The sequence below is a fragment of the Phacochoerus africanus genome, chromosome 8 (genome assembly GCF_016906955.1).
Source record: "Phacochoerus africanus isolate WHEZ1 chromosome 8, ROS_Pafr_v1, whole genome shotgun sequence".
Taxonomy (NCBI): domain Eukaryota; kingdom Metazoa; phylum Chordata; class Mammalia; order Artiodactyla; family Suidae; genus Phacochoerus; species Phacochoerus africanus.
Genome location: NC_062551.1, coordinates 86,948,184 through 86,975,069, shown reverse-complemented (window position 1 = coordinate 86,975,069; position 26,886 = coordinate 86,948,184). Strand labels below are relative to the sequence as shown.

At 54.8% G+C, this 26,886-nt stretch overlaps 1 protein-coding gene across 1 annotated transcript; it reads left to right on the top strand.

The window, feature by feature from the left end:
• The first annotated feature begins 518 nt into the window (after positions 1–518).
• LAPTM5 (lysosomal protein transmembrane 5) lies at positions 519–26,886 on the top strand. The gene is made up of 8 exons (XM_047792957.1): positions 519–691; positions 16,700–16,793; positions 17,680–17,756; positions 19,324–19,458; positions 20,375–20,497; positions 21,551–21,646; positions 24,084–24,176; positions 25,448–26,886. Exons 1-8 carry the CDS (start codon positions 605–607, stop codon positions 25,535–25,537), a joined length of 795 nt encoding a protein of 264 aa, XP_047648913.1. The 5' UTR covers positions 519–604; the 3' UTR covers positions 25,538–26,886.

Genomic DNA, 26,886 nt, shown 5'->3' with positions numbered 1-26,886 from the left:
CTCTTCGGGTTAGCTGTGTGACTTCAGACAAATCACTTTCCCTCTCTGTGCCCTAGTTTCTTCACCTGTAAAACAGGAATAATAACAGTACTCCCTCAAAGGATCGAGGAGCGCATCCGGGAACAGCCTTAGAACACGTAGGAACTACTAGACAATAGCTTTTGTAGCCCGACAGGCCTGGGTTGGAATCCTGCCCGCCCACGCTAACTGCTGTGTGATTTGGGGTGAATGCCTTGACCTCTCTGGACCTCTGTGTCTCTGGCTGGATGTGGGATTGGTGACAGTCCCTGCTTCCAAGGATGGTGGTGAGTGTCCTGTATATAACCCCTTACCCGCCAGCCCTGGCACGTGGTAGGCACCGATGGTGCGAGGGTGCGAGGGTCTGCCCTCCCTGGTGGATCCCCTCCCCAAAGTGGCAGGGGCCGCCTGTCATGCTCGATGGGGCCCTTCCCTGCTGCCCCGCCCCAGCTGTGACGCCTTTGCCCCTGCCTGTCTGAAGGGCAGGAAGGAAGTGAGGAAGGCAGCCGGCGGCTTCCCCTTTTCTGCCCTGCTCCAGGCGCCCAACTCCTTCCCTGCCAGCGCCTCGAGGAGGGGAGGTGGCACCATGAGCACCCGCACAGCCACCACCCGCCAGACCTGCTGCTGCTTCAATGTCCGCATCGCCACCACTGCTCTGGCCGTCTACCATGTGGTGAGTGTGTGGGCAGCTGGGGGACAGCCGGTGTGCTTGTGAGAGCAGCACCCCTCCAATGGGAGGACCCCCTCTTCGTGGAACCCTGGACAAGGCCCTTCCCAGCTCTGGGCCTCGGCCTCCCACTCTGTCAAAAGAGGGAAGGGGGCCCAGCGGCAGTGGGCGAAGTGAGCAGCGGCGGGAGGAGGGGGTCCTTATTCTAAGCGAATGAATGCAAGTTCGGGTCCTCTCTGAGGCTTCGTTTGGGCCTCGGTGCAATGGGACAGCTGTGAAGTCTTCCAGGTACAGATGGAGCAGCAGATGTGAAAGTGCCTTGGGAGCCAGAAATCTTGGGAGAAACGCAGGCTGGGATCGTTGCCAGGATATGGGGTCAGGTCACAGGCCCTGGCATCCCCCCTTCCCCTGGGGCCTGGGCTGCTGGAGGGGATGAGAAGGACTCTCCCCTTTGTGCTTCTAGAGAGGCGGGAGGGGGCAGAGTCCTCTCGGCTTCCAGCTCCTGGGACAAGCCTCCTCCCCACCAAAGACAGCTCCATCTTGCATGGACGAGCAGGGTGACTTGACGGGCCCGAGGTCCTGGGGGGCCAGCCAAGGAGGAATGGGCCCAGCGGGTCCCTTTTGGAGGCTGGTGTGCACAGGCAGGTTTGGAGTCTGTGTCTTATTAACTCAGAATGACTCTAGGTGAGTCACAGCCCCCTGGGGCTGGAGGCTCCCCCTTTGTCTTGGTGCCTGAAGGTTGGGGTCTCCGTTCTGCTTTGCCCAGACCCATCCCCCACTCCATGACTTCGAGCCACACCCAGTTCCCCTGCTCCCCAGCCCCCAACCCTGTGCCTCCCTCCCAGGGTGACTCAGGGCCTGTGGTTAACAGTTCTTTTATGAGCCTGGAAGGGCTTCCTCAAAATTAGCCTAAATCCGGCCTGCTTCGGTGGGCTGTTGTAAACTGCTCAGACCTGGCTGCATCTGCTTCCTGTCACAGGCTGAGCAGGCAGGGCTGTGGCTAGAGCCCAGCCTGCAGAGGGCTGGGGCTATTCAGGGCTCAGTGCACAGTCTCTGGATCTAGATTCCTGTGTGCCAAATCCTGGCCTCATCCCTTCCTAGCTGTGCAGCCTCTGGCTGCTTACTTAACCTCTCTGAATGTCAGTTTGTCATCTAAAAAAATGGGCCCGAGACTAATAATGCATCTTTGGTCACTGTGAGGATCAAGGGAGTAAATATATGCAAGGCACGTAGCAGAGCTTGACAGGTAGTTGAGTATTTTATTACTAGGACTGCCCCAGACACGGAGCCTGCTGCCAGCACACCTGTAAGTCAGCTGTCAGACCTCAGGGCCCTGGTTTGGGGTGGAGCTCAGAGGTTGCTCTGCTTAACTTCTGCCAGTGCAAGAATGATCCCGGAAGACGTAAATGGCACCTTGGCTGTGCCCAGGCTCTTGGCTGTCCCTGGGGCCTCTTCAAGCTTGTGTAACATTTTTGGAAGTGCAGGGTAGCAAGCAGGGGTGTCCCCATAGGATGCGGGCCCCTGGGTCCCTATTGTGGTTGTGCCATTAACTGCCTATATGACTTTGGACAAGAGGCTCCCTTGGGCCTCTGTCTTTCCTTTTTATTTATTTTTTAATTTTTGTCTTTTTGCCTTTTCTAGGGCCGCTCCCGTGGCATACGGAGGTTCCCAGGCTAGGGGTCTAATCAGAGCTGTAGCTGCCGGTCTACACCAGAGCCACAGCAACATGGGATCTGAGCTGCGTCTGCGACCTACACCACAGCTCACGGCAATGCCGGATCCTTAACCCACTGATGGAGACCAGGGATCGAACCCTCAGTCTCATGGTTCCTAGTCTGATTCGTTAACCACTGAGCCATGACAGGAACTCCTGTCTTTCCTTTATAGGATGACAGGCAAGGGCTCGTGGACTGGCTCAGAGGTCTCAAATACCCATGCCGCTGGGGCCCCAGCAGCTCATAGAAGTGGGCATAGTAGGGCAGATGGATGCATGGTGAGCTGGGGAGTCTGGTCCGGGTCTCTGCTGGCGGCTGCTCTCTGTTTCCGTTGATTGTTGCCATGGAGGAATGTGGGCCCCAGCAGCTGTTCTTCTGACATTTGGAGAAACAGGAAACGCAGGCTTTTATGTCACAATTTCTGTTGTTTCCATGTTGGTGACTGATTCGAGGTCAAAAAGAAATGCTTGTGCGGATCAAGCCAAATGCAGGCTGCTGGGTCCACAGGCTGCCCTGCAAACCCCAGACTCTGTGACTCTTGAGCTTTCTTTTTGGTCATGCTGTCTGAGGTCCTTCCCTCTACATGGTTAAGGGACATCAGGGCTTGCCCACAGAGCTGGAGAATGTGTGGGCAAGTGATCATGGAAGGCTTCTTGGAGGAGGTGCCACTGGCAGAGGCAGAGTTGGCTGCAGGCAGTATGGATGGGAGAGGGCTAGGTGTGGAGGCTGAGGACAGTAGCTTGTGCTGGGGACCCCACTCAGAGACTTCCACTTGGGGAGCAGGAGGTGGGAAGGGCTTAGAGTGATAAGCTCAAGAGTCTGGACCTTTAGACTAAGCAATATTTGGGGCTGGAGAATTCTTTGTTGTGGAGGCTGAGCTGGACACTGGAGGATGCTGACCAGCATCCCCAGCCTTTCTCTACAAGAGGGCCAGTAGCACCCCTGAGCGGCAATAACTAAAAATATCTCCAGACATTGCAAGTATCCCCTGGAGGGAAAAACCGCTCCCAGTTGAGAACCACTGGTTTTTTTTGGCTTTTGGCTTTTGACTTTTTAGGGCCGCACCTGCAGCATATGAAGGTTCCTAGGCTAGGAGTCTTGTCGGAGCTACAGCTGCCGGCCTACACCACAGCTCATGGCCACACCAGATCCCTAACCCACTGAGCGAGGCCAGAGATTGAATGTGCAACCTCATGGAGAACCACTGTCTTTAGTGTGAGTCATGGGGAGCCATGGGGTCTTCTAGGGCAGAAAGCCACAGAATGGAGGAAAATTCTGGAAACTGTTCGACTGGCCTGCACAGTCATGTCGTATCCAGATGGAGCTTCTTGATTGATTCTGGTGTGGGATGGTCCTCCTGCTCCCTTGGTGAGAGGCCTTCCCAGAAAGGGCAGGGGCTGGGGGTGGGGGCTGGCAGTCTGGTGGCAGGTGTGCTGTCAGGGCCTGGAACATCTGCATGGAAAAGGAGAAGCTGCCATCCAGATGTGTTGATTACCCAGAAAGGTCGTCATCTGGAGCCAGTCATGGGCGACGGCGAGAGCTATTCGTGGAATGGGTCCCTCTGGGGAGGGTTAATTTGGGCCCTTGGCAGCTGGAGACTGTGCCCCACTGGGCTGTCAGGGCGTTATTACTGGAGGACCTTGGCATTCGACGGCTGGAGGGCCTGCCTCGGGACCCCCCCCCCCATGCCACCGGGTTTCTATAGGGGATTCCTGGATCATGAGTTTTTTCTTTTTTCTTTCTTTCTTTCTTTCTTTCTTTTTTTTTTTTTTTTGCTTTTTAGGGCTGCACCTTCGGCATATGGAAGTTCCCAGGCTAGGGGTTGAGTTGCAGCTGCAGCTACCAGCCTACGCCACAGCCACAGCCACGCGGGATCTGAGCTACGTCCGCGACCTACACCACAGCTCACGGCCACGCTGGATCCTTAATGGACTGAGCGAGGTCAGGGATTGAACCTGCATCCTCATGGATCCTAGTTGGGTCCCTTAACTGCTGAGCCACCAAGGGAATTCCACGAATGATTTCTGACCCAGCCTTGCATGGGGGAGTCAGAGAACTTTCTTCAATAGGCCTCTTTGAGACTATAAGCTCTTTATAGTATATACTGATATTGAAACTATAAGAAGTTAAAATGTAGCACAGAGGGAACACCCATCAGCCTGGTAAATGTTTTTCATGCATGTAGCGTGATGAGCTGTAAAAAGGAATTTAAAGGGCATGATGATGATAGGTTATTAAAATATGAAAGTATTGGAGGCGATGGGGAAGTTTTCCTATGGGGAGGAATGCGGCAGTGCAGCGAGGTGAACAGGGCCCGGTATGTGCTAGGACTGCTTGTGGACCAGCTCTGAATGTCTGCAACACCTCATTTTCCAACAGTCTTACATAAAGGTATTTACCTTAAAAAAAAAAATTTGGCCTCTTTGGTCCTGGCTTGGCTGGCAACCCAAAGCATGTCTGTCCTAAGTTAATGGCAGAACATAGGGACCCTGGGAGGCCTTTTTGCCCAGAAATCTCCCTCCCTGGCCTCTCCTCTCCACGGTGCCTGGAATTCCATTACAAACGCGTTGTCTGATAAAAAGCTTACAGCCTCGGTGATTTCAACCCTGTAGCAACAGGCATCGCCAAAACAAGGTCAGGAGGAAATGAGACTGGTGCAAGCCGTGGCTTGTCTCTCGGTGATAGGTTGCGAGTGCTCTGATTTTTTTTTTTCTCCTTTTCTGTGTATGCTCTGTATTTGGTTCAGTGAGCATGTATTGCTTTTTAAAATAAACATTTGATTGTAGAAAGGTTTTGGATGTACAGAAAAATGGCCAACACAGCACCCCTGGTCCTGTCCACCTCACCCCTGGGTTCCCCAACTTTAACATCTTACTAGTGTGGCGCGTTTGTCATCTATTGATGAGTCTCCACGGATAGACTATTAGTAACTAATCCCCACTTTACTCACCTTTCCTCAGTGCTCCCCGCCTGTCCTTTCTTCTGTCCCAGGATCCCACCCAGGCTCGCATTTTTGTCAAATAGTCCTTGGCTGGTGGTGTTCTCGTGGATAGACACGGGCAACGTGTTCAGGGAGGCAAGCAGTCAAGTGCCCTTCTCTGCCCGTCCTACGAGAGCGTGGGCTTCCCAGGTGTCTGATCGCTGTCGATGCTGACTTTCCTTACCTGGCGGAGGTCGTGCTTGTCAGGTTTCTCCACTGAAAAGTGGCTGTTTCCCTTCCCTCTTCCTTGTACTGTTCCCCCCCCCCCCCGGCTCCCCGGGGGCGGGGGGGAAGAAAGTCGCTACACCAGCCCACACTTAAGGAGCTCTGCTCCCCTGATCTTGACGGTGGCGGCGGAGTAGCTACGTGATGTTTGGAATATTTGGAATTCCTCACAGCAGATCTGTCTGCTCGCTTCATTTACTATAGAAAGAAATCATTTATTTATATCTGCAGGGACTCACGGGAATTTATTTTATACTCGGGGTTATCATCCAACCAGGCATTATTTAGTTGCTCAAACATACTACTTTTTAAATTGGAAAATAAAACGGAAAGCGACCCTCATATTTAAAGGAGTCTCTCGTGAATGCGGATTCATTCCCAAATGTGTCTTTTCTGTGCCCAGCCCCAGGCCAGCCTACCAGCCTGACTCATGCATGGCCTCTGCCCTCTAGGGGTTCCAACCTGCCAAGGAAAAACCGTGATAATGGCCTTGATGGGTGACAGCGCTGGATTTTTACCGGGGCTTTCGCCCAGCCCTGGGGTGGAGGCTGGGGATTCAGGAAAGGTTTCTGGAAGGAGGCTTGAGTGCTAAGGATGAGCAGGACTTCACTTGGAAACGGGCAGCGGGCAGAGGGAGAAGCACGAGCAAAGGCTTGGAGGTAGGAGAGGCCAGGGGATGCTTCGAAGCACTGAGACGTTTGTCCAGCTGAGGTCGAGGGAGGGACCATCAGGAGGTGGGTCGGGGAGGCTAGACTGGTCAGCAAGGGTAAGATGGGACAGAATCTCTTGCTTCTTTCAGGCTTCATGGTAAAAGGGTGATTCTCTGCTTGGCCCAATGCTCTCATTTTACGAATAAGGGAAGAGAGGTCCAGGAGCATCCCTGACTTGCTCCAGGTCACACAGGGAGGTGGGGCGGGACTTTGCTCCAGGCTGCCAGCTACCAGCACGCAGGGGGCGTGTGGGGTGAGCCAGAGGGTGAATAGATGAATTCTTCATCTTCCCGCAGCCCAGGGGTGATCATTCTGTTTGAGAGGTCCTTCTCTCACCCGGTCTTCATTTCTTCTTTACGGACCAGCTCTAAGGAAGCTTCCTCTTCCAGGAAGCCCTCCTGCTTGCCCTCCTCAGAATTCCTGCAGCTCCTCTCTCTCTGCTCCACGTTGGGATTGAACAGATCACAGACCCGGCTCCCATCACGCACTCACATTGTGACTTGGAGCAGGCAGGTGCCTTTGCTGTCTGGGCCTCAGTTTCCTTATCTGTGAAATGGGGCCAGTGGTCCCTGTCTCAAGGGTGACCATTTTGAGGTATTGAGCTGATGTGGCCCCTGTGGAGAGGGGGCCTGGCAGGCGGGTACCCAGAGTGGGCTGTGGGATGTGATCACAGAGGCCATGCCCCTTTTGAGAACTCATCTGTTTGGGGGCCTAAAAATAGGCCCCAACTGTTAGGTCGTCTGTTGGAACCTCTGCTTTCATGCCTGATGCCCCCATGTGGGGCAGAGAGGCCTTGCTCTGGGCCACTGATGCCATATGCCTTACCTGGAGGGAGGGGGGTGCTGGTGGGTAGGAACTGGGGAATCTCACCAGCGCCACAGCCTAGTGTCCTGGCAGGAACTGAGTCGTGCTCACCATCTCTGGGGTGTGCACTCTGCCTTCTAGCTTATAAAATGTTGGAGGCCCTTGAGGAGGCCGCTGGACCCACTGGGCCGATGGGGAGCAGCACGCAGGGATTTCTGGGGCAAAGTTGGGCCTTTCCTGCTGCAGCAGGCATGGTGGGCCGAGTGATGGTGGCCAGTCACGTGGGTGAGATGGGCCAGGACAGGCCAGACTGCAGGCTGGGCCTTAACCCCGCCCTCCTTCCTGGTTCCCGAGCCCAAGGGAAGGCAAAGGGGCTTCTGGGTGGTGAGTGGTGGTTCCAGCTGTGGAGGTCACCTTGGTCACAGGGACCCACTGCTGAGGGAGGCACTATCCGGGGTGGCAGGGCAGGGGGAAGGGTCCTCCCTGGTGCCGGGGCTGGGGCCCCGTAGCTGGAGAGCAGAGCCTGGGTGTGCCAAGGTTCTTGATCACCACCCTGGCCCAGAGCCCCCCAGGAAGTGAGGCTTTTATTTTGAGCCCAGGGCAGCAGCCTGGAACCAGGCCTTTGCTCTGAGCTCACTCTGAGGCCTGCATTGGTCTCCCAGGGGACCCCACCCCACCAGGGGATGGAGAGGGTGTGCACAGAACCCCTAGTGAAGCAGGAAGCAGAGCAGGGCGCTGTGCAGAGCGACGGCCCCAGCTCCCCGCTTCTAGCCCTGCTGCAGACCCGGTGCCTCCCTCCCCTCCTCGAGCCTCGGTTTCCTCCCCTGTCAACGAGGGGCCCATCACCATGACCCACAGAGTCAGAGACTCAAAGCAGGGCAGGGGGAGACAGATCTGGCCCCCGGCTGCCCCTGGGCCGGCCCCCCTGTGACAGAAAAGGAAAATGAGGCTCAGACAGGCGACCTGGTGGCCTGTGGAAGATAAAGATCAAGCGTCCAGGTGTCCTGCGTGCGGGTGGCCCAGGCTCCGCCCCTGGCCCTGGCAGTCGTGGGGGAGGGGCAGGTTTCTTGGCAGCCATGGGTTGGGGTCCGACTGTAATATCTGGAGAGCCTTGTTCTTAGAAACATGAAGCCCACATGCAAAGATGCAATCTCAATTTCACCTGCAAAAGGCGAGGCGGGAATGGGAACAGTACCTGTCAGCTGCCTTGCGAGGCTGAGGTGAGGACAGGGTGAGAGTGCGTGTTTGTGTTCAGAAGATCCGCCTCTCCTAAACGCTCCAGTCATAGTAACACTGGTCACACGGGGGCCTCTGCCCAGAAGGGAAATAAGGAACCAATGTTTTATGAGGATAGTTTAGGAGGGACGGGGTCCTTCTCCAGATCCTCAGGACGTGGAGGATGATGGGAGCATGGACCAGGCCTGGAGGCTGACTTGGAGCCCCCAGATGGTGCCCATGAGGGATGACACCCCGCCCCCCAAGAATGGCAAAAACCACTGGGATTCCCTGAAACAATATCCCCCTTAGTGCCTGTTCCTTCAGGGGAAGGCTTGCCATCCTATCTTCTTTCATAATGGCAAGTCTGAAAGGTCAAAGGGCAAAGGGCAGGCCTTGTTGGGCTGTCACATGTGGGGGCTCCGAGGATGACACACTGGCATTCAGACGCCAGGCCAGAGCTAGCTGCTCCCTGTGCAGTGCTCCCTTCCTGGCACTTCCTACACTGCAGGGTGATGAACCTTGGCGCCCGACATCTGAACCGTGTCCTCTGCCAGCTCCCAGCCTTGGCACGAGCTGTCCCTTCCACCCACATGGCTCTTTCTCCCACCCCTGCAAACCCTGTAGTCACATACCTGTAAAACCACAGGTCCTCCCAGTGTCTCGTGCATCCCACCAGTGGCCCAGCCACCCGGCAGCTACCATTTCCTGGGGACCTACTTTGTGCCTGGCACATGGTGAGCCCAAGACACCCTTCTCCAAGAGAAGCTTCTTGCATTTTCCTGAATGCCTCTTTTGCTTTCTCTCCTGCTGTTCCCTCTGCCTGGAACACCCTTCCCACTGCTCTTTGGGAGAAATCTAGTTTAAGGCTTAACCCCTTCTTGGAAGCCTTCCTGGAACCTCTGTTTCTGGACGCTGGGCTCCCAGCATTACCCCCATTCCACGGAAGCTTTCACTACACCTGCTGTGAGCTGTGCTGTCTAGCCAGGGGCCTGGAAGGCTCGCCCAGGGCTTGGCCTGGCCTGGTTCATCTTTGTAATCTCCAGGGCCTGACACGGAGTGGGTGGCAGCCGATCTCGATTTTTTTTCACTTTTGTAAACCTTTTATTGATGTGTAATTTACATCCGTGCACATCTTGATGAACTTTTCAAAGTCGACATCCAGGTAACCAGTGCCCAGATTAAGAAGTAGGATGGGACCAGCCCCCAGGGGCCCCCTGCCAGCCCACTGACTTCTTGCAACATGAGCCATCCTGGAATTACACAGCGCACGCTTTTTCTTTCTCTCGGCATCATGTTCGCGAGCTTCCTCCGGGTGGCTGTGTGTATCCAGCTCATTGCCCGCATGCTGTGTGGTATGTCATGGCACGAATATATCAAGATGTATTTGCCTGTTGTACTGGGGGAGTGCGGGGCTGTTACAAACAGCCTCGGCTTCTGCGGGTCACTTGATCTTTCTGAATTGTCATCTTTGGTAGCAGACACATGTCACCTTGTTGGCTCCTTCTGTCTGTTCTACAGATGAGGAAACTGAAGTGCAGAGAAGTGGAGGAGGCTGGCAGGGTGGGTGGGAGGACAGTTAAAAGGAGGGGTAGGGGTGGGAGGGAGGACAGCAGAGCCACAGCCAGGCTCCCAGGGAGGCGAGCCTCTGGGGGTGGGGGGTGGGGTGTCGCGAAGGTATCTGGGCCGGCTTGGAGGGGGGTGGTGGCTGGGGAGATTGTGCTGCAGGGGCAGGGGAATGGCCCCCACCTGGCAGCTCCCTGATAAGCTGTGACAGGAAGTGTGGGGTAGGGTTGGGGGAGGGGAGCTTCCTTCAGTCGATGACACATCTGGTTCTTTTCTCCCATCCTCCTGCCAGACAACCCCAGGGGCCGCCCCCCGGGGTGGGGAGAGGGTGGGAGACAGAGAGGGGACTGAGCTTCAGGGAGGGGGGATGATGGTGATGATCAGGGGTCTGAGTACCGGGGCACTTGAGTCCCTAGGCCACCGGAGCCCAAGGTGTCGGGGGAGAGGGCAGAGCAGTCCTGGGAGGGGAGAGCAGCAGGAAGGGCTGTTCACTGGGGACCCGTTTCCCATTGCGCAAGCGGGCGTACTCTCTGTGGCAGAGGGTTGAGGACAAGCCTGGGCCTGACTCTGTGCCACCGTGGCCACGTCGCACACAGGCCCCGTTCTCCTCACATGAAAGGGGCGGACAGTCCTGACCGCCCAGACCTGTGAGCAGGAGTCAATGGAGTTAACAGACAGGAGGGCCTCTGCCTTCCAGCTGGCACATAGTAGGTGCTCACTGAGCAATGGGTCTCTCTGTGACTTTTGCCCTCTCAAAGCTCAGAGGGCGGGTCTCTGCCACCCTGCTTATGAGATGTGGGTCTTACGCTCCTGGAAGGTCCTGTGCTTCTTGGCCAGGGAGCGGGTGTTTGAACCCCAGAGACAGGCGCGCTGGTGTCACCACCACCATCGCCATGATCTTCATTGCCACCTTCGTATCCTGCTGCCACCACTGCCACTGACATCAGCAGCAGCACCATGGCCATTCATTACCACCCAGGATGCCCGTGGTTATCCCCATCCCCACTACCCTGCCGTAGCCACCATCACCTCTATTCTCACTGCCCATAGGATCATAACTGTCACCACCATGCCAAACAGGACAGCCAGCCCCTACCTCCCAGCACTGTCACCATTGCCAGTCCCACCTGACCCACGTGGCTTCTGCCCCGTTCAGGTGCGGCACCATCACCATCGTGGCCACGGCCATATTCAATGGTGCTCCCATCCCCCACTGCCCCCCCCCCCCCCAATTCTCCCCCTTTATTTCAGTTGCAGGCTGTTGGGTACTTCTCAGAGACACCAGAGAAACAAGTAGAAATTCTCCTGGCCACTTCCCTCATCACTCGGCTTAGGGAAGTTGTGTTTGTTATTGAGAAAGAAGAGACACGGGGTGGGGATGGAAATGGGAACTGAAAGCAGGGAGAAACAGCAGGAAGAGGTGAGAAAGGGGAATGGAGAGTGAAGGTGGCCGTGGGGAGGGCCGAGCGTGGCCAGGGCTGGTGCGGTCTCGCAGCTGGAGCCCTTGGTGTGGCATGAGGCTGATTCTGGCTTTGCAACAGTCTTTCTGCGTGGTTGGTCACTGCCTCTCTCTGGGCTTCACCTCCCCACCGGTGACATCCCCTTGCTCAGGGAAGAGGCTGTTTTGGCCCCCGAGTTTCCTGGATCTGCACTGCCAGCCTCCCTACCTCTAAGCACAATGGTCCCTCTTTCGCAAATGTTTTTCTCTCTCCTCTGCTGCAAAACTCCTACTTAGCCTTCAAAGCCATGGTCAAGCTTTTCCCATTGGTGAAATCCTCCCTGAGTTTTCCAGACAGTGGGGGTCACCTCCTCATCAGGACTCTGAGCCGCCTGCATGTTCCATGTTGTGGCTCGGAGCACACTGGTCCCGCACCCTGTTCCCCTGGGGACTCTGACACCTGAGGCCGGGGTCTGTGGCTTTTCCAGCCAGGGCCTGGAGGCAGTGTATGCTCAGAGAGTGCTTGCCAGGTTAACCATGGAGAGAGCAAGTGTATACCTTCCCAGCAGTGCACACTGACGAGCGCCTGCTGTATGCCAGGCACTGAGCTCGTCTGCCATTTGACCTGATAGTAACCCTACAAGGCAGGTCCAGTTATTATCTCCTTTTTTTCCCAGGCGAAGACACTGAGGATCAGAGAGGTTAGTGGCTTGCTCAAGGGCACAGAGCTGGAGCTGGGGCCAGGACCGCTTGACTCTAGCTCCCCAGCTCTTAACCACACAGTCTCACCAGGGAGACTTAAGGAAGAGCAAGTGAGAAGACGCTGTGAGGGAGGAAAGCGTGGGCGAGTGAATGCCGTCTGTCCGGGCGTGGTGGGAGGAGGGAAGCCCTGCCTGGTCCCGGTCCCAGGAGGGCGTGAGTCAGGGCTGGGCGGGCCCTTGGAGCTCAGGGAGAGGGCAGCTCCAAGTCTAGGTGGAAATGAGGGGGCTGATGGGGAGCTGAGGGCCTGGGAAAATCTGAACTCTTGGGGTCTCCTAGCCTCTCCCAGCTTAGGTTATAGGTAAGCCAGGTACTTTCTGGAACTACAGACGGCTCCTGGTTGGGGACTTGTTTTGTTTTGTTTCATTTTGTCTTGCTTGGCTGCACCTGTGGCATATTGAAGTTCCCATGCCAGGGATCGAACCCGCGCCACTGCTGTAACCAGAGCCACAGCAGTGACAACACGGGATCCTTAACCCACTGAGCCATGAGGAAACTCCTCTTGCCTGGGGACTTGGGTGGAGCAGTGAGGGCCTTCTGATGAGTGGTTGGCAGCCTAGGCGCGAATGGTGGTGACTCTCTGCATAGTCCGGGGAGGAGCCTGGACCTGACCTGTGTTACACAGCTGTGAGGCTGTGGTGGAGGCCACTCAGGCCCCAGCTGCTGTCCCCTGAGCTGCAGGCATCCAGGGCTGGGGGTGGGCTGCCGGAGGAGGGTGGCTGAAACTAGAGGCCAGGCCCCAGGGCAATCACTCTGCCCTGAGCAGAACCTGGACCCCGGGAGCCCAGGTGACAGGGTTCGCATCCCAGCCAGGCCACGTGACACAGAGCAGGCAAATCCTCTCTGAGCCTCCATTTCCTCATCTATAAGGTGGGAAAGTGTTGCCTCTCTTGCAGGGTGTTGGGAGATTGCGGCGCAAGCGCATATGTACAGGTCTGAGCACACAGTAGGTACACAAAAATGTCAATTCCTCTCCATCCCATCTCCTAGGGAGCCCGAGACGGCTATCTTTCTCCTGGGGACAGGTGTCTCCCTTTGAAGGTTAGGGGCCAGTGAGGGTCTGAGACTCTGAGGTTGCTCTGCTCTGTGACCTGGGGCTGGTTCCTGCCTGCTGGGAGCCTCAGTGTTCCTGTCTGGCAAATGGGGTCAGAATTACTCCCACTGCCTACAGGATGGTTGAGAAGGTGAAATGGAATAAAGGATGAGCCTGGTTTAAACTACAGTTATTTATTTATTTATTTATTTATTTTATAGAATTGGAAAGTCTTCTAGTGTCTGCTGCTGCTTCTTGTGCAAGCTGCGGGAGGTTGGGGAGAGGGCAGAGGGAAGAGGAGGTGTGCCCCTGACTCTGCGGGCACCCATGTGGGAGTGGGGGAGGGGGGCAGGCCTCAGGCAGAGCCTGGAGGCTGGGACCTGCTGGGAGCACAGTGGAGAGGGGAGGAGAAGCAGACCTAGGGCCCGCTGGCCTGGGTTTGAATCCTGGCCCTACAGATGACCAGCTGGAGGCCTTGGACAAATTCCCGGACCTCTCAGAGCCTCACTTTCCTCATCTGTGAAATGGGGCTGGGAGTATTAAGAACAGTCCCTTTGCTGGGTTTGGAAGGGCATTGGGACGATGTGGGTGGTGTACCTGGCATGCAGCTGGGCAACTGGCATGCAACTGTTCCTCCTCTTCTTTCCCCTTCCTGGGGTCCCAGGATAGTCGGGGCGGAGAGTGGGGGGTTGGGAAGCTAATGGCAGGATGGCAAGCATGGTGGCAGGGCCGTGAAGGATGTTAAGGGTCAGAATTGAGAATCTGGGTTGTGGTTTGTGGGTTATCTCTGGTCTCCAAAGTGGGGTGATGCCTAAGGTGACCACGGGGGCCTCAGGATGACAATATTAGAATGTCTAGATTTTTCGGTCATGTTCTTTATTCCTTTCTGGATTTTTTGCTTGTGTCTGTTTTTTTTTTTTTTTGTCTTTTTGCCATTTCTTGGGTCACTCCCATGGCATATGGAGGTTCCCAGGCTAGAGGTCTAATCGGAGCTGTAGCCGCCAGCCTACGCCAGAGCCACAGCAACACGGGATCCGAGCCGCATCTGCGACCTACACCACAGCTCACGGCAATGCCGGATCTTTAACCCACTGAGCAAGGCTGGGGATCGAACCTGCAACCTCATGGTTCCTAGTCGGATTTGTTAACCACTGAGCCACGACGGGAACTCCTGCTTGTGTCTGTTTTATGGTGCTCATGACAAATCAAGACAGAGGCACTTGCATATGATTTGGAAATAAAGAATTAGAGAGTCGTGTATTCCAAAGGTTTTGTTGATGCAGGTACACGATCAAACTATTGGAGCCCTCTGGGGTTGAGGCGAGCAGGACTCTGAGGCAACTTGGGGACTGGAGCATGTGGGAGGGCATCAGGACAGCCCTGGGACACTGGGACTCTAGTCTCCATTTGTTCCCAACTGGCTGTGTGTCCTTGGGTGAGCCATCAAACCTCTCTGAGCTGAGAAAACAAGCAGAAGACACGTATAAAATAAGAGCATAGAGGCTCTTTCTAGCAAATGGAGGTTGGGGTTATCTGATTCTGAGCTTCGTTCTAGATCTCAGACAATCCTGGACTCTTGGGACTTCAAAAGCCCTCTTGTCCCTTGGCTAATAGATAGGCGTGCTTTTCTAAGCTCAGCTGTGACTCGTCTGCGCTCTGCCGGCGCACACCTGGGAGCCCCCAGGCTCACCATCTTCGGGGTGCCCTGTTCTGTCCTGGGCTGACATATCATCTGGCTCCCTTTCTCCTTCCCGCATTACAAGGGACACTGGGAGGGGAGGGGGTGGAGGCCCAGTCTTTAGAGCACCAGGAAGCCGATTTTCTCTCTTAGAGCTGTTTCCTGTGGGTACCAGCCAGAGCCTCCACACATTTGCCTTCTGCTCTGAGCTGCTTTCCACCCTCCTGGTGAAACTAAGCCTTTTTGGTTTCCTCTGCACCAGGTAGAGGGGGCAGCTTGAGCAAGCTCACTGTCAGGCCCCTGGTGCCCTCCTCGTGGTACCGCTTGACTGCCCCACGTAAGTTCAAAAGCCGACTAGACTTGCTGAGCACCCACTGCCAGGCTCCAGGCTCCGTGCTTTGCCAATACAATGCAATTTATCATTTTATAAATCCAGGGATTGCCAGTTTCCAGATGAAGTAAAGTGACTTGTCCAAGGCATTCAAACTATCTCTGCCTGAATCTGGAGCCCAGCTCCTCAGCAGTCTTTCTGCCCCCGTGAACAGGATGTAATATGGCAGGAAGACAAATTGAAACCTATGTCTGAGCTAAAAAAACCCCACATAATCAGCAAGGGGGAAACAGATGGTGGGTGTCTAGTTGCTTGTTGACTGAGCATCAATTACTAGGGCCACCTAGAAAGCCAATGTAAATTTTGGCCATATTAATAGAGGTAGAGCATCCACTACAAGGGAGGAGATAGTCTTATTCTCAGCATGGGCAGATGGTGCCTGGAATATGTATGTATGTATGTGTGAGCAGAAGGCTTCCTGTAAGGACACAGACACACAGAAAATTGCGAGTTCCCTGTGGTTGGAAGCATTTAAGTAGGGGCTTCCTGGCACAGAATTCTTGCTTTGGATGCTAAAATGCACGGGCAAGGTGACCTCCAGGGTCCTTTCAAACTGCAGTCTTGTGGCTATACTTTAGCTGTTGCCTGGGCCAGAGCAACACTCATGCTCATCAGATTTGCCGCTTCTCCATCATTCTTAGCAAGAGTTCCCTAAGGGGATGGGGTTTGTTCATCCATCCATCCATCCATCCATCCAATACAATGGCTAGAGCAGAGAATAAGAGAGACACAGTCCTTCTTCCTCCAGAACCTATAGTCCCAAGGGAACAATAACAATAATAATAGCATAAATGGAACGCTTATATGTGTCAGGCACTTGAAACGAATTATACCATCTGGCCCCAGTACAACTCTATGAGGCAGGTATATCATTATTTCTATTTTGCTTATGGTGAGACCGAGGGGCCATGGGGGCTGGGGTTGACCAAAGCACCCTGGGATTCACAGGTGCTCCCAGGCCTGGGGTGATGATTCCAAGAACTTGAAGTTCTGTGATTCTCAGAGGCTGTGACTAAGTTTCCATGATTCCCAGGGTCTGTCATTACAAAAAGAAGTGCAGAGGAGGGGCCCAGACACTGGTGAGAGCCCTCGGTCCCCCAACTTCCTCAAACCTGACCTTCAGGAGTCACGGTTACTGCTTTACCAAGAACTGGCTGTGGTTCTAGGTGCTGTCCTGGAATGTTGTCTTTTACTCTCCACACGTTAGCCTCCTTAGGTAGCTCTCAGTATTATCCTCATTTTACTGATGGGGAAACCAAGGCACAGAGAGGTCAAGTAACTTGCCCAAGCTCACACCGCTGGGAGGAGGAAGAAGGAGGACTCTGAGTTTATGGCGTCTGTCTGTACAGGCCGTATTTTCTCCAGGATGCTCCACTCAGCGAGCATCTGTCTCCTCCAAGATCCCTGTTCGCAGGCCCTGACCGGACACTGTGGGGGTGGGAGGGGTCGGTGGCGGAGCTGTGCTGCCCCCCGGTGACTGATGCTCTGCTCTGCCCCCAGATCATGAGTGTATTGCTGTTCATTGAGCACTCAGTGGAAGTGGCCCACGGCAAGGCTTCCTGCAAGTTCTCGAAGTCGGGCTATCTCAGGATTGGTATGTCCAGGGACACTGAAGGTCGGGTGGGTGGGGTCGGGTTGGGGGCGGGGCACTGGTCACGGCAGACAAGCCCTGCTGCTTATCCTTTTTGACATCTACAAATGGAGATATTCCACCTGTCCACGCCGAGGTCTCCAGGTGTGAGAACAGATAGGATGGCACTTTGCAAAGCTGCCTCGCTTAGATGACAGCGGGACTCTCCTGCTTACACCTGCCAATGACTGCCCACGTCACACAGAATAAAATCGAAACTCCCTTCTGCTGTGGTGCAGTGGGTTAAGACTCTAACTGCAGCTTCTCTGGTTGCTGCAGAGGTGAGGCCAGGGGCAGTGGATTAAGGATCCGGCGTTACTACAGTTGTGGCTCGGATTCAGTCCCTGGCCTGGGGATTTGCAGATGCCTTGGATATGGCCATAAAAAAAAAAAAAAGGAAAATCCTCAAGGTGAGCTCCATTCCTGGCTGACCTCTCCAGCCGCATCTCCCATGCCTCGCAGCTCCCTCCAAGCTCCCGCTCGCTCCCCGCCTCCAGCTGCCCCGACCACACTGAGCTGGGCCCTGTCTGGGGGCCTCTGCCTGGACTCCGGGCTCCTTGGCTCACAGGCCACCTTCTCAAAGGCCTTCCCTGACCTCATGCCAGTTAAACAGACCCGAGGCCACCCTCCCGCACCACACCCTCTGTTACACCATTCTGTGTTACCTGAAATGTTTGGTTCACTGTGTGGTAGCCCCTCAAGACTGAGAACTGCAGGAGGGCAGGGCCCGGGCTATTTTGTTCACTGTTGGAGCGCCCGCATGGGTGGTTCCCAAAGTATGGCCCTCAGAACCCTAGGCAGGGTTCCTGGGGCCCCTGCTGGGCCCCTCACTGCTGTCCTTGTCTTTCAGCCGAACTCATCTCCAGCTTCCTGCTCATCACCATGCTCTTTGTCATCAGCTTGAGCCTGCTGATCGGTGTGGTTAAGGTGAGGGCCTGGTCGGAGAGGGGAAGGGGAGCCAGGACCTGGGGGCCAGCAAGGAACCCCAGCTGCCCTCCTGTCCCCTTCTAGTCCCACCCCCTGGGTCAGCAGCACTGTCTGCCAAGTGGGTGGGAGGTGGTTATTTTGGGAGATGCTACTCGCACCCTAGAAATCTTCCCACTTACTTTTTAGAAGCCTCTTTGCCACCCCAGACCCCTTGAGCTGGAGGCTTCAGTTCCTTGTGAAAATACACTGCCCCCCCCACCCCCAGGGGTGGGGAAAAAGGGGTCAGTGTGGGTGCCCACCCAGGCCTGGCAGCTAATCACTCACACCTTGAAGGAGCTGGTGACTCACCTCCTTTTGAACTGCAAATGGCCATAGGGCACTTTGGCAGAGAATGAAGGAAGGGTCCTTTGAGGTGTGGGGAGGGGGAGAAAGCCATGGGTTTTGTAATCAGTGAGAGGAGCCAAAGCAGAGGGAGGGTGTAGGGGTGTCCAGATCAGTTCTGTCCTGCTAGTGGATGTGGCTCAGCCTCTTGCAAAGAGGAACCCATCTGACCCTTGGCCTCAGGGTGGGGGGAGGGGGGGCAGGAAGCCAGGGCCTGGCCATACAGCCACGGTAGTGGGCCCTGGGAAGAGGGTCCTCCCCGGGCGGACAGTGGCCTGGCACTCCCCGGGCCAGCAGGCTGGGCTGGCGTTTGGGGGCTGGTTTGCCGTGTCTCCATCTAGCCTGAGATGCCAGTGATCATTCCCAAGCTCATGCCAGTCTCTTGGCAGCACCGCACCCCAGGAGGGACTTCATCTTGGTTCCCAGGTGCTGCTCAGAAACACAAGGTGTCCTGTGAGGACGATGGGTCAGGGCGTCCCTAAGGCTCTGAGATTCAGTCTGGGCCGCCTGGGCTGCCTCCTGAGTTATTTTAGACAACCACATGAGAAACCACGAAACCACCCTTTCTGCGATTTTGTCCCCAACTGTGGGTTCCTACGCAAGCATCCTGGTCACAGTGGCCACTTGCTTTCGGTTGGAGGAGAGGGACTTGAGCCTTGGCCTCCCAGGGGCTCTTGACAGAACCTCCCTGGGGAGGGCTATATGGAGGAAGTTTCCTCTGTTAAAGCGGCACACGTTTTTTCCATCTCTGGGCCGTGGCTCTTGCTGGCCCTTCTGCCTCCAATACCCTCCCCTTTCCCGCCTGCTTCTTTCTAGCTCTAGTCCTCGTGCCCCCACTTCCAGGAAGCCTTCTCTGATTCCTTCATCTGTAAAATGGACACAAAGTCCTTCCTCAGTGGGTTCTTAAGAGCGAGTTGAGTGAAACCCTGGTCCCTGAGCCCTGGAGCCCTGATCTCTATAAATGGGGATGGTTTCTGGGGTCTTACCTTCTCCCCATACCCAGAGCCTCCCTCGGAGGAAGGCACTGTGGAGTGACCTCAGCCAAGCCAGGCAGATGATTTGGGAGAGTCACCGAGTTCCCCAGGAGGGAGGGAGCTGCCAGCTCGGGGGGCGCCGTGTGTGGTCATCGGCTGCTTGGGGCAGCCTGGGGCTGGCAACCCCTAACTGTGGTCCGCCTGCCTTTCAGAACCGGGAGAGGTACCTGCTGCCCTTCCTGTCCCTGCAAATCATGGACTTCCTCCTGTGCCTGCTTACCCTGCTGGGCTCCTACATCGAGCTACCAGCCTATCTCAAGTTCGCCTCCAGGAGCAGCAGCAGGGCTGTGAGTACCTGGGCCCCTCCCATGTCCCACGACCAGCCGGGGGCGGGGGGAGGAGGGACCCCCCCAGGGCCCCCTTCTAGTTGCGGAGCTTGAGCATGTCCTGAGCCCCTGAAAATCACCCCACGTTTCTTCCTGTAAAATGTGTCTGAGATGGGTGCTCAGCATGTGGTAAGCACAGAACCACGGCCAGCCGCATGTGAACTTACACCGTAGTTCCTGTTTCACGTGCCTTGTTTCTGTCCCTAGCCCCTGCTTTGTCCCTCTTTTGTAAGCATCCTGAAGAAAGGAAGGTAAAAATGGCAAGCATCCTTGGTGGCATTGCCCATGATGGCTGGTGCCAGTCAGGGACAAGACTCCCCAAGGTTGCTTTTCACACTTCTCCTTACTGTGGTCCTTAAAGAGACCGAGGAGCTGGGTCACAGACAGCCCTGGGTTGGGAATCAGGAGACCCTGGTTCTGATCCTGGCTCTGCCACCCATCCAAGGTATGAATGTCTGAGAAATGGGCGTCCATTTCTTTCTGGGAACCAGGGGCCAGAGAGTCAGCGTCATTTCTGGTTGATGGTCTTTTTTAAAAAATCTTTTTAGGGCTGCACCTGCGGCATATGGAGGTTCCCAGGCTAGGGGTCAAATCGGAGCTGCAGCTGCCGGCCTATGCCAGAGCCACAGCAATGCAGGATCCGAGCCATGTCTGTGACCTATACCACAGCTCATGGCAATGCCAGATCCTTAACCCACTGAGCAAGGCCAGGGACCAAACCCGCATCCTCATGGATGTTAGTCAGGTTTGTTAACCAGTGAGCCATGATGGGAACTCCGAGCTGACGGTCTCTTAAGTTGAGGGTCCACTGTGTGCCCCCTGGTACTGGGGCCTCTAGGTCGGGGCTGATTTGCTGGTCGGTCTTCTTTTTCCAAAGAGCCCCTCCAAGGTCCCACTGATGACACTGCAGCTGTTGGACTTCTGCCTGAGCATCTTGACCCTCTGCAGCTCCTACATGGAAGTGCCCACCTATCTCAACTTCAAGTCCATGAACCACATGGTGAGTCCGGGCTGAGGGTTCATTCCTGTTGCTGCCTCTGTGTCCTTGAGTGAGTCGCTTCCCCTCTCTGGGCCTCAGTGCTTAGGCTGGCTTCTCTAAAATTAGAGCCTGAGGAGTATTCTTGTGTGAATGACTTACTGAATGAGAGCTCTTAGGAAGAAACTAGAAAAGAGCGAGGGAACAGGTTAGATAAAAGGAAGAAGAAGCCGGGCAGACACGTGGCTTGCGGAGGAGCCCTGCTGGATCCCAGAGGGCTCCCTGGAGTGTGAACTGTGTCACAGAAATGGTGCTAGTTTTTCACTGCAGTCCAACATGTGAACCCCAAACATAGTGACTTAAAACAATAGACAATTGTTATGTCAGGTAGTTTCTGAGGGTCAGGAATTTGGGTGTGCCTCAGCTGGGTTGTTCAGACTCAGAGTCCCTCTTGGGATCACACCCAAGTTGGGGCTGGAGCTGCATACGCTGAGGGCTTGACCAGGTCTGAAGGATCCCCTTCCAAGCTGGCTTTTACTGGGGTGACTTCAGTTCCCCACCCTGCGTGCCTTTGCTTAGGCTGCTCAGGCATCCTTGAGTCATGGCTGCTGGCCTTCCCCCAGTGAGTCTCCAAGACAGAGCAAGGAGGAAATGGCCATGTGGTCTCCGAGGTCACAGTCACCTCTGCCACATCCTATTGTTTGTGAGAAGTGAGGCTCTAAGTCTGGCCAACGCTCGAGGGAGGAGTGTCCCAGGGTGTGTGCACATATTTGCAAACAGAGGTTGTCCCATGGGAGCAGGAACTTTCCATCAACCAGTCCTGCTTGTGAGCAGCTGCCCCTGGGGGCGGGAGTGGGGCACACCTCCCAGATGTTTCAGGATGAGATGGTCCCATCAGCCAAGATTGTCCTCCCTCGAAGGACATGGGTGTGGCCCATTGCCTGCAGGGGGATGGGGGCGCCAGCCAGGTAAGGGTCACCTGCACGGGCATCAGCTGTGTCTGCCTCCCTTGGCGTGCTCACCTGTCATATGGGGCTGATGGTAGGAAGCCTGACGCAGCCCCCGCATCTGTTGCAGAATTACCTCCCCAGCCAGGAGGGTGTGGCTCACAGCCAGTTCGTCAAGATGATGGTCATTTTCTCCGTCGCCTTCATCACGGTCCTCATCCTGAAGGTGAGTGGTCCCTGCCGCACGGCTCTGGGAGGGGTGGGGAGGCAGTGCTGTCCCGGGGCCACCCATGCTGGACTCTTGGGACGCAGAGACGCCCTCCCTGCTTTTGGCTCCAACCTCCAGCTCTCCCCACACCTGCTCCTCTGACCCCACATGGGATCCTTGGGGACAGCCCATGTAGAGCAAGTGGATCTGCAAAGACCCACTTGTGTTCAGGTGTCCGGGGCTTACTGCGCGACTCAGAGAGACCCTGATGCGGGGGAAGGAGGAGCTAATCTGGAATTAGATTAGGAAAGACCTGGGTTTGAATTCCACGGCTCTCCGTTTACTAGCCGTGTGATTGGTTTTCAAGTCCCTTCTCTTTGGGCCTCGGGGCTCATCTGTGAAAGGGACATCCTAAGTCCTGCTTTGCGCACATCCAGTTTGATGTGATTCGGGCACCAAAATGTAGATAGGTCCTGAGGTCACATTACTAGAGATTTGGGGATGAGAAGGAGGGATGAGAAGGAGGGAGGGGGTTGGTTTTATTCTTCTTGGGGGTGGTCAGGCCCTGTGGATAGAGTCCTGTTTCAGGTCTCAGTTCTTGGGGAGATGGTGACAGATAGGCGTGTCTTAAGAGCAGCATGCTAGGAGGGCGAAGAGGCAAGAAACCCCGCCGTCTGCAAAAGTCCAGGAAACCAGGGCAATTCAGCTTTGGGAAAGCAATGACTCAGGGGGGGAGGTGATCACTGTCTCCAAGTACCCGAAGGACTCTCATGGGGGTTCTAGAAGCCACAACGGGAACCTGTGGCCGGAAGCCACAGGGAGGCTGATGTCGACTCAAGAGAAGGAAGGTTTTAAAAAGTGTTCTTTTCCGATTGTGAAAGTAACATACTGTCACTGTAGAAATTTAGAAACTACAGATGAGCAGAAAGAAGACGATCGGCCGACCGTCCACCACCTTCCAGAGAACAGCCCCCTCTGATAGCTGGGTGCCTTTCTGCCCCCTCTTTGTGTGTGGGTGGTGTAACCAGATGTCACTGCTTCCTTTCATCTGAGGCCCTGAGCACCTGCTCTCACTGAGGCCGACTTGAAAACAGCTTCACTCCTTTGAACCCTTCCTCAAAGGACCGACCTCGCACAAGTGTGTCAGTGAGAACGTGCCTGAAGTCTTGGGGGGACTGAGGCAGGGGTTTACATCATACCCTCTGCCCAGATCCCACCACACAACTCCGCCTCCCATCCATCTCCTAGCCTTTATCTTCATTGAACTGGGCGGGGGTGTCTTTCGGGGTCCCTCTAACTCTGCTTCTCGGCCACCTTACACCTGCTCGCTTTTCCCTGGCCCTTCATACTTCATCTTATTTATTGCCACTCCCTCGGAGTCACCATGGGGCTCCATAAAACCTTCCACATGCAGAACCTGCTCCCCTTCCTTAGGAAGTAGTCTGGGGGCAGAGAGACTTATTGGCTTTATTCCTTGAACTCAGCCCTGGGGACGTCACTTCCGCTGTGGAAATCGCCCCAATTCTGACATCAGTTGCTAAGAGAGAGCAGCTGCTCGCATCATCTAACAGATTTATACATCCATACGTATAATTATTCTGCATGTATCAACCTGGGTACTACCTCAGACACTGGTACTCTGCCTTAAAAAACAACATATAAGCAGTTTCGAAGAAAAACCTTTCCCACTGACGGCTCTGTCTCAAGATGGGCGGGGCCACCTCAGAAGGTGGGGAACTTCCGGCCCCGGGCAGGTGGCGAGGCAGGATCTGCAGGACTCTTGCCAGGGAGGCTGAGAGGGTGGCTCGGAAACCTCCCCCAAGCCCCTTGCTGGGCTGAGTCTGTGGGGCAGTGAGAAGGGAAACACCTGGGATACCTGAGGCTGGCAGGTGAGGCCTGTCCAACCAGAGGAGGAGTCTCAGCAGCAACAGCTGCCTTTTCGGGTGAGCTGGAGCTCCCCAGGAAGCGCCCAGCCTCTGTCCCAGGCCTGCTGGGGCAGCGAGGAGAAGGATCACAAAGCGTAGCCTATGTAAGCGATCCCATCTCAGATGGACAAGCAATGAGGTCCTACGGTACAGCACAGGGAACATATCCAGTCTCATGGGAGAGACCATGATGGAAGATGCTATGAGAAAAAGAATGCATTAAAAACAAAAGAAGCGGGAGTTCCCATCATGGCACAGCCGAAGTGAATCCGACTAGGAGCCATGAGGTTGCGGGTTTGATCCCTGGCCTTGCTCAGTGGGTTAAGGATCCAGTGTTGCTGTGAGCTGTGGTGTAGGTCACAGATACAGCTTGGATCTGGTGTTGCTGTGGCTGTGGCTGTGGTGTAGGCTGGCAGCGACAGCTCCTATTTGACCCCGAGCCTGGGAACCTCCATATGCCGTGAGTGCAGCCCTAAAGAAAGGGACGGGGAAAAAAAAAAAGCGTAGCCTGATCTGGGCCTTTTTTCCAGATCTACATGTTCAAGTGTGTGTGGCGATGCTACAGATTCATCAAGTACATGAACTCGGCCGAGGAGAGGAGTGGCTCCAAGATGCTGCCGAAGGTGAGCCTGCTTGGGGGAGGGGGTGTCATATCCCAGCTCTGCCACTCAGTGTATCGTTTAGGGCAGGTCTCTCTCTCTGTCGCTTGGCCTCAGTTTCTGTTTTTGTAAGATGAGGGTTAGACCAGAAGAAATGTGAAGCTCTCTTTCCACTCCGATTGCCTGGGATTCATTCATGCCCGTATGAAACATTTTCTGCCTCTTACTCTTTCTTGGCCCCATATCCAACCAGTGGGATGCAGAGGAAACTAAGCAGCCACTCTGTTCTAGAGGAGAGGATAGTCTAGAGCAGATCCCAACACGGAGATCTGATTACAACTCGGTGCGAAGCACAGGGGCAACAGGAGCACCGAGGAGGCCCTTGGCTTCATTGGAGGTATCAGGGAAGGCTTCCCGGAGGAAGTGATACTTGACCAAGTCTTGGACAGTCAGCTGATACAAGTTAACTGGGAAAGGGGAAGTGGCCTTCAAAGCAGAGGGATGAAGTGCACTTAGAAGCAGCTGATTGGAGAAGTGATGGGAATAGTGCAGCTGGTTTAAATCACTGGAGACTCTCTTTCCTCATCTGTAAGACAGAAGTGCATTAGTCAAGACTTTTCTGGGGCTGTGAGCATCAGAAACCAGTCTCACTTCTGTTAAAAAAAAAAAGGGAATGTAATAGCTTACAGAATTTGAATGTCCAATATAGGTCTGGCTGAGGCCTGATATCTGGTCCTGATCTCATTGTCTCTGTCTCTTGACTTTTCTCAGTGTTGGCTTCATTTTCAGGCAGCCCTTTCCTCATGGTGGCAAAATAGCTGCCCAAATCCCTAAGTGGCTATCCCACCCTCTCAGCAACCCCAGCAGAAAGAGAGACATCTCAGGAGCATGTCTGATGGGGCCAGGCTGGGTCACAAGCCTAACCCTAAACCAATGACAATAGCTGGGGGGATGAAATTCTACTTCAAATGAACCCCAGGTCACAGGTTCACCCCCCATCCCCCACCCTGGATCCGAAGGATGGGGCAAATTCCTTCGAAAGCCCACGAACTGAGAATGTTTTCCTGGGGAAAATGGTGTGTCATTAACGAAACAAGTGGCCTTGCTGCTGAACAGGCAGAGGCAAGTCTGTCCGCTACAGGGACAGAAACTGCACCTGTGCCTGCAATGCTTAGCACGTAGTCATCATTGGCAGCAGCGTTTTGCCAGAGCCCAGGGTTGGAGTCCCTCGACTCTAGCTGGGATGGTGGTCCCATCTGGTCAATTCTTAGCTCTCATCCCTCTGTCTCTCCCAGGTGGTCCTGCCATCTTATGAGGAAGCTGTGTCTCTGCCGTACAAGATTCCGGAAGGGGGCCCAGCACCACCCCCATACTCAGAGGCGTGACGCACGCCAGGCCCCAGCCCTGGTGCTGGGAAGGGCGGAGCTGACTTGCAATCCGCTTCTTCGCTTTGGTGGCCCCTGTGGCCTGGGTGAACCACCTGGCTGCCTTCAGGACAATCCGCTTGTGTCCCCCTCGCTGGCCTGCTTTTCCTGCCGGGCCTGGGAGATGCTCACAATTGGGTCAACCCCTTTAGGCTGAATGACTCCTTGGGTCGCTCAAAAATTCAGTCCCACAGCACTCGGCTTCTTTTGATCAGCTCTGATATCGGTTTAAATGACTGGTCATTCTAAAGTCGGTGAGTTTGGTTAGACAGCTCTCAACTCGCCCAGTTTTACCAAGTGGCTGATAAATAAAAGACACACATGTCAGTTCAGTGAAAATAATTTGGTCGAACACCAAAGTCCGTGGCGTTGGTTTGTAAACAGTTGTCAACTCACAGAGCAATTTAGTCAAGACACCATCAATTAGCCCTCCCCGCCAAATGCCTGTATCCAGTTTCTTCTAATAACTCGCTTAACAGTGATTACGTCAGCCAACCATCAGTTAATTGAGAAGAGCGATAACATCCAATAATTAAAAAAAAAAAAAAATCAAGTTCATCCCCAAACTATTCGGTTCAATCGAATCCAATAACCAGCTGCGCACTCTGGTCAATTCAGTACTTCTGAGTCCTGAATAATGGTTCCTTCAAATGAAAATTCAAGTCAGACAGTTGCCACACTGGCATTCCAGAGCTAGTATCAGGAAATGACTGTTGTTTCAGTCATCAAACAGTCCCTTCGAACACATAATAGTTTTGCCAAAGAGTTGTCATCATCAACCACCAGTCACACTTGGCCAGAGTGGCCACATAGCAACGGAATGCGTTCTTGAAAGGGGTCTCCTCAACCAAGGTTGTCTCTAGTAAGGAGCTGTTAGCCCATCCCGCAGGCCAACCCATCCACCACCAGTGCCGTGACAGGGGACCCAGTTCTGCCTGATGCTTGTGGTTCGGCAGAAATTCAGCCTTGAAATCAGGCAACTCCATTTGTGGGACTAAATCCACAGGTTAGTTCAGTCAGAACAAGGCAAACCCTTTGCCAGCGCAGACCCCACCCCGGGGACTTATGCTGGTGGTAGATGTAGGAAAAATTTTGGTCCCCGCTCCCCCTCTTTCGCCTGCTTTCCCGAGGGGGCCGGGATTCCCAAGGGTGCTGATCCAAAGGCAGAGTAAGGCCACAGAGGCAGGTTCTCTGGGGTCTGTGAGGGGGGACAGAGGGAGAGGGCTGTGCAAGGGGCTCCCCACCAACACCCCTTATGTCATTGCTTTGTGTGATGGGGAGGAAGTTTCAATAAAGCAGCAACACGCTTC

What these genes read in the sequence shown, in the direction of transcription:
- LAPTM5 (XM_047792957.1), top strand. Translation starts at nt 605, where the DNA reads ATGAGCACCCGCACAGCCACCACCCGCCAGACCTGCTGCTGCTTCAAT. An exon ending in TGCTGATCGGTGTGGTTAAG is followed by an intron (nt 17,757 to 19,323) that starts GTGAGGGCCTGG and finishes CCTGCCTTTCAG; the next exon opens with AACCGGGAGAGGTACCTGCT. An exon ending in TCACGGTCCTCATCCTGAAG is followed by an intron (nt 21,647 to 24,083) that starts GTGAGTGGTCCC and finishes CCTTTTTTCCAG; the next exon opens with ATCTACATGTTCAAGTGTGT.